Below are 7,306 nucleotides of genomic sequence, written 5' to 3' on the forward strand. Positions count from 1 at the left end.
TACATAAAAGTCTGGATAAGCCTTCCTGCAGTGTCATGCTCTGTGTGTTTCCTCATGTCTTTGTTTCATTGTGTTGGCAGAAAATGTTCCTCTCATTTCCTCTTTAGGTTACCACTTGTAATGATACAACATGTAGTTTGTTCATTGGTATCTCCATAGGGAGTAAAGGTTGCCAGCTGAGGGTAATGGTTTAACAGCTGAGGGGCTCCTCAATGCCAGCAACATTTGGCATTTTCCTTGATTGGCCTTTCCATTTACTTTTTGTAGCTTTTCTTCTTTTGTTTTGCCACTGCCGTTTGATGAAGCCAGTTACTGACATACCTTACAAATCAGTTGAGGTGTAAATGATGCACCTAAGTCTGAAATTTTCCACACTTGCCAGTTCCAATGCGTATATGTGTCTAGGCGCACATATATATTCCTGGAAATGGAGCACCTCTCAGAACTGATTAATAAAGAAAAATAATCCAAACAACTGAAGAAAGAAGTCTGGTTATAGACATTATTCTGACAGGCCAGATTAGTTGGTTTTCTTCTTTGTAATCAGAGTGCTGCTTTATTAATGCTATATACATTTCCCTTTTCTTGTCTCTGGTAGATTCAACCGACAATGTATCGTTGACAAGGACAAAAGGAATCAATGCAGATACTGTCGTTTAAAAAAGTGTTTTCGAGCAGGAATGAAAAAAGAAGGTAATGGAGTCATTTACTATTTGATATACAAAGAAAAAAATTCTGAGTGAGTTTTAAAATATAATAAAAATTCTAAAAAACTCCAACAGAATAATTTAATGGAAAGTCTGCTATAATGCCTTCATGATGGAGAAATGCTTTTATATTGAGGTAAAATATACATCTTCTAATTTTCAGGTGGGTAAGCAGTTCTAGCATTTTGATCATAAGCAAGTCCGTGGATTCAAAGTGAATTTGCAACTGTTCAATCCATGAATCCCGGCACCAAAATTCATTGATTTCTATATATTGAGCCATATGCTGGAAAAGTTCAAACTGTGAGATTTTAGTTTTAATTTTTCATGAAATCTCTATCTGGCATTTTTTTTCTACCCTGAGTAATGACAGTGCTAGTTTACCAGTTCTTCCATTAAATTTAAATGTAAGAAATATTTAAGCCAGAGGAAGGACTGTGAAGTTGAGTGAAATAATAGTGGTGAGAAGACTAGTGGTAGCTGTCAGTGGAGTCTCCACATTAATTAAAAAAAAAATTCTAATTTCTTTAAGGCTTAAAATGGGGAAAACGTTACTTGTGCATCTCACTGACAGGGATAAGAAATGTGAGTCACAGTGATCCTCCTGTGGAAGTGGAATGACCATAGGAGCAGAGCGATAGGGAAAGAAGGGCAATGGTAATATCAGAGGAGTATTGTTGTTGGGGCTGTTGCTTCACTGACAGTTATGATGTAGAAGCAAAAGATGTCCTGATCTGTTTCAAATGCGCACTCAAAAGTGGTTCACCACAACTTTGCTACCTTTTTTGTTTGGAGCATGGTGTATCTGCCTGAAGGCCAGTCTGAAATGTGAGTGCTCAGTTCTCCTGTACAGTAACAAGGCTATCATTCTTTTAGTCTTTACATAGCTTTCCTAAGATAAAGCAAACTGTTTCTTTAGGCTCTTAAGTATCTATACGGCAGTACTGCTTTGCTAGTGATCACGTTATTGATATGAGATAAAATAGATTTTTCTTTTTGAAGCTGGATGGCGATATTCTAAACAGTGTTACACAGAACGAAATAGGTTTGCTAGCTCTTATGGATCTCCTTTAACAAACTTTAGCCTTTGGAATTTGAGTCATTAAAATCGGTAACGTATTGTATATATATTATCAATCTGATGTGAAGAAAGGGGGAGACCTGTGTGTCCACAGCTGCCCTAAAACTTTTGCAAAAAGCAGAGCTTTACAGACTTTCAGAACCTGGAATTAAAGAAATTTATCTCAGAAGCGACATCTGGAATTCATCTAGTTCAGATCCCCATTTAAAGCAAGGCTAGTGTCTAGGTTCAGTCAGGTTGCTTGGGACTCCGTCCAGACAGATTTACACAGTCCCTGAGAGGGGAGATGTGACAGTCTCTCTTGGCAAGTTCTTTCAGTGCTTGACCAGCCTCACTGGGAAGAGGTTTTAATTTCTAACTAATTGGAATACGTCTTACTGCAATTAGGGTAGTGTCCATTGTCTCTTGTCCTTTCACTATGGATTTGAAAAGAATCTGGCTCCATTTTCTGTACAGAAATGAAGACCCCCACCTCCATGTTGGTCCTCTCTTTTCCACATAGGCTCTGCTTCACCTTGTGCACTTTGTGGGTTACATCTCCTTGGTCTTCCTCTGGACACTGCCTAGTTTGCCAGAATCTTTCATGTTCTGAGGAGCCCAAAACAGAGAAATGGTCATTTTCTTTAAGATGCTAATGCAGCCCAGTGCATGGCATAAAACTTTCAACCTAATTTACACTGTTCTGCCCTACTTTGGTCCCATTACCTCTAAAACTTCCATTTTTTTCATTGCATCCAAGCCATGTTTATTTGAGTTTTCCAAGTGCTAAAATAATTCAAAACACTGAACTGCTTGTGTGTTGTTACATACCTTTTCACATGGTCGGAGCATGTTTCATAGTGTAAGTGTAGCATAGTCTCTATGATTGTTTCTCCTCTTGTTTCTAAGCAAATTTTTCTTTTCTGCAAGAAAAGGTAAGAAAGGCTTCAGTTGGTGAAAGCTATACAAGGCCCCTTTAAGCAAATATTCCACCTTCCTCATGTAATCTCTGTTTAAGGCAATTTTAGCCTGAATGGACGGAAAGGCTTTAGCCAGACAGACTGTCTAGTCTAATAATCCAAAATTATGTATAAGTAGGAGAAAATTGAAGCATCCACCTATGGTTCTCAGTGTGCTCCACCAGTGACTTTCACTACTGATTGTCAGAATACCTTACTATTTTTGCAATACTAATCAGTGCTGACATTATTTTAATTATCTACATAGCACTTATAAGGTTGCTGAAATTCAGTGGATGTTTTGGCATTCTTTTACAAGAGGTTATGGTTTTTGTCTCCTGTCTACATGAACATATAGCACTTTGTGTTTATCACCACACAAAATTTCTTACTGTGACCTTAATAAAAGAGCCATCAGTGAGTGTCCTTGCAAAAAGTTAGTACACCTCTGGAATAAACTGTGCATTGTTCAGATAAACTCTGAAACTATTCAGTGCATAGAATATTTTTTTTTTTTATTGAAGCCTCTCTTACTGCTCCTAAATTCTATAATGCAGATTGTTTCCCATAAAATAGCAAACTTATCTTTGGAAATAAAACTGCTATTCTTAAAAAATTATGAGATTCCTTGTGCAATAAAAAGATTTTGATCAGCATAATTCTTTTTTTTCCCCTTTTCTTTTTTTCCTTGACCTAACCTTGGACATGATTTCGGTTTTAGAAATATCTGATTGATAGTTTTATTTTTTCTTTTTCCTTCAGTTCAAAAGTATGCCCTGTTGCTTCATAAGTCTTGCATGTGCTGAGTAAGGATTCCTTATCCTAAGCCCTTTCAAATGCCTTTCTTTGGACCCTATTAGACAAAACTTACTGTCCTGAAACTTTTTAACTGAGTTAATATTCCACAAACTGGCTAGGAATGTAACGTCACTGAGGAGGAGCATGAGATTTAAGTTTCAAAATTATCTTACTGTTAGGTTAAGTTCATGATTTATTCCTCTTTCAGAATTTCCCACAGCAGAGCAGGAGGAGGGCTTTCATACTTCCTCTGACTGAGATATTTTTTCAGTGATGGTGCTGTATCTCTTGACCTGTTTGACAGTTTGGAGATGTCCATTTCTGCCATTATGATAAAAACTACTTTACTTACTAAATCGGTTGAAATAACAAAATTAGAACATGTCTTCAGGTTCAAAGGAAGAAAGAGGTTTTATAGTAGTAAAGCCACTGAAAAAAGTGATGATAATTCAGTATCTATCTATAATTAGTTATACATACTTTTTGCAGGCAAGTAATATACAGATAGAGACCATAAACATGTATTGTCATTCTTCCTCATTACTCAGAGCTAAAAGTAGATCATCCTCTTTGAATGTCAGACCTTTCAGTTCTTACAGTTATCTTCTGAAATACGGTAAACTTCTGAAATTATACTGTGTGTCAGCTTTTACAAGTCAGTAAATGAGATGATTATTCTTTTCCAGCTGTACAAAATGAACGGGACAGGATAAGTACAAGAAGAAACACCTTTGACGGCTGCAACATTCCTTCTATTAGCACATTGTCACAAGCTGAGACACTCTCCCGTCAGGTACTGAGATATACCACGAAATTATTTAGTAACTTTAAGACTGATTTTACTAAAACTAAATACTTTTCAGTTTTTTATTGTATTGAATATAATTATTGAGATTACTTTCTTCTACTTCCAAAATGCACCCAGCTTCCTGTTCCCGGTGAAAGAATCAGTAATAGAATACATTCCTGAAGCAAAGTCTATAAAAAAAATTCTACTTTGTCCAGGACAATATGTCTTAGGCACCTTTCTTAATAAAGCTTTATGGTTCTTACTGCTTTTAAATCAGTTGCTGTCTTAGGCAGCTTGTGGCATCTATCTATCCTTGAAGCTGGCTTTCCCATGAAGTATTAGTGAAAAAATTGTCCAAAGCCATTACATTCAAAGGGGTGTGGACACTCATTTCTTTACATTCTTTTGAAAATCCAGTTTTTAATATCCTTAGACATTATAAGTAAGGCAAACAGAAATGTTCCAACTGCAGAGTCTGTTCACATCTCGCTTTTGAATTTTCTTTGTCTCATCTGAACTTCATTTTCTCTTTTTCTTTTTTTTTCCTATCCAATCAATTGCTGCATGGAACAGTCTCTAGTCCTTTTCTGCAGCTCAGATAAATCATGATCATTGATTCTGCATTCTTGCACCTCTTACTAACTTGCTTAGAATTTAACTGCCACCTTTATGATTTCATGCTGACTGATTTATACATCCCCAAATGTTTTGTAATCTCATCCTTTATCAGCATCTCTCTTAGGCTGGAACTGTCTGTAAAGAATTGATGCAGGAATTACTGGGTGATATGTCTTTGGCACATATTGCATGTCTGGACAGACTAGATGGACGTAATGGACCTTCCTACCTTTCATACCTATACACTATGAAAAATATAGCTATTTTTACCTCCTTAGTAATTTTTTGAAGTTGCTTATTGTGCTTTTTTGTATTACTCTGTTAATCATTTCCGACTGGTTTATGCAATTCAAGAACAAGAACTGTCTTAAACAGAATCACATCCTCAGCTGTTTATGGCACAAAGTTCTTTTCAAACAGTAGATTCCTGGCCTAAAACATCCCCTTGTGTACATGTGTAGATTTATTCTACATACTATTTGGTAGGACAGAATTAGTTCCACTATGTCAAGCATATATGAAGGTACAATCTTGGCCTCAAAGTCCAAGAGACTACATTAACATGGTGGAAAAGTCAAGTCTTAGAAGTGCTTGTTTTTCTCTCAATCAAATAGGCCTGTAAGATGAGTTCAGTCCTGAGGAGAGACTTGGAGGAGGAGGTAGTGTCCCAAGTCATTATCCAAGTCCTTCAGCTGTGAAATGAGGAAGAGGATGGCATTCATCTCTTTTGAAATTTTCATATTAAATAGAGCAAATTAATTACTTTGTTCCTGAAGGTCCCTTACAGGGGGAAATTGTCCAAGTGCAATTTTTCACCTACAGACTCAAGAGAGGCTTCCAGGATTATGTAAATATGAAAGGGACATGCTCGACTCCCATTGACGTAAAGCCATCCGTCCCTGAAGGTTTTCAGGACAATTGGGACATAGTGTTAAATTGTCATGTTCATCAAGTCATTAACAGGTACAAGTTCCACTGGGAAGGGTTTCATCTCAATATAAGAAAGAAATTTTTACAGGGAGAATAAACAATTACTGGAGCAACCTTTTCAGGGATGTGGTGGAGTCCTCATCCCTGAGGAACTAGATGAGTCCATCATCTAGGCTTACTTTCCCACAAAAGATTGGATGAAATCATCTTTCAAGGTCCTTCCTAACCCACACTGGTCTATGATTCTATGAAGTCAGTGACTACCGTGTTGCACCCCAAAAATGAGAGGAGGGTTAAATCAATAGAGAAAAAGAAATAGGAAAGTCCGTATCTTCATATCCTTGTGAAGAGATGAAATCTTAATAATGAACTCCATGGAAGTCGTCCTATGAGTCCCCAGCAGAAGTTCAGCAAGTAATTTTGGCATGTAGTTTATAGTTTGTAATGTAATTTTTAATTTATAAAGGTGCACAGGTTTGATTAAAAGATATTAAAGGAAAGACAACATATTAACTTCATGAGTCGGTATGTCTAACAGTTAAACAATCTGCCTCTTCTTTACGTTCTTGTATTGTCTCCTAGTTGGTGCATGGTGGTATCTTTCTCAGGTGTGACCTGCTATCAGAAGTCTCTTCTTTGTACTTTTGAGTCTTGATCAAGATCTCTTCTACTCCTCTGGAAAAACAGTGAAATGTGTTGAGTTTCTTTACTCTCTTTCTCTGCTGAAGGTTTTCTAGACTGAATCACTCTGATAGCTCTCACCTGAATGATATTCAGTATTTTCAACTTTGTTTTTGTAGAAGAGATGCCAGAAATGGACTCATGATTATAGCGTGGATTTCTCAAATGCTCTGTCTACAAAGAAACAGTACCTCTAACCTTTTTCCTTCATGATAGCCTTTGAATTATGTGTCTGAGGAGGTTTTCACCTGTCTAGCTGCTCTAATTTCCCTGAGAACTGATGTTCAGCTGGTTAACTGACATTAATATCTAAGCTATTTTCAGTGTTTTACACTACTCAATTATGTAGGAAGCGCTGAGCTTTAGTTCAGAAGTGCAACTCCTTTTGACTACCCAAGGATAATGGGATTTCACTGCAGATCCCACTGTGGGTTTTAACATGGATATATGAATGAAGGGGAACTGATAGGAGGTCAACCTAAATAGCTTCCACCATCCTGAAGTATGTACAGGTATGCTATTGGAAGATCAAACATTTAATTTTTTTCCTGAGGAAGATAATCACACTATATCATTTCCTGAGTATGCTTCTAGTAATAAAACATAAAGGGAAAGTCAATTTCATATGTCTGTTACAGTGGTGGGATTTGGGGTTTGTACTGGAGGGATCTTTTTTCTTTCTTTTTCTTTTTCTTTTTCTTTTTCTTTTTCTTTTTCTTTTTCTTTTTCTTTTTCTTTTTCTTTTTCTTTTTCTTTTTCTTTT

The 7,306-nt window shown here is 36.6% G+C and overlaps 1 protein-coding gene across 3 annotated transcripts in view; it reads left to right on the top strand.

Annotated features, from left to right (window-relative positions):
- Positions 1-7,306, top strand: part of HNF4G (hepatocyte nuclear factor 4 gamma) — a 62,754-nt gene that overhangs the window by 45,068 nt on the left and 10,380 nt on the right. For all 3 annotated transcript variants that reach the window (XM_017812548.1, XM_017812547.1, XM_017812549.1), the window contains exons 3-4: positions 599-693; positions 4,211-4,317. In XM_017812548.1, coding sequence (XP_017668037.1) covers positions 599-693; positions 4,211-4,317 — 202 coding nt within the window. The remainder of the gene's footprint in view (positions 1-598; positions 694-4,210; positions 4,318-7,306) is intronic.

Source organism: Lepidothrix coronata, unplaced genomic scaffold, assembly GCF_001604755.1.
Source record: "Lepidothrix coronata isolate B3197 unplaced genomic scaffold, Lepidothrix_coronata-1.0 Scaffold36, whole genome shotgun sequence".
Lineage (NCBI taxonomy): Eukaryota > Metazoa > Chordata > Aves > Passeriformes > Pipridae > Lepidothrix > Lepidothrix coronata.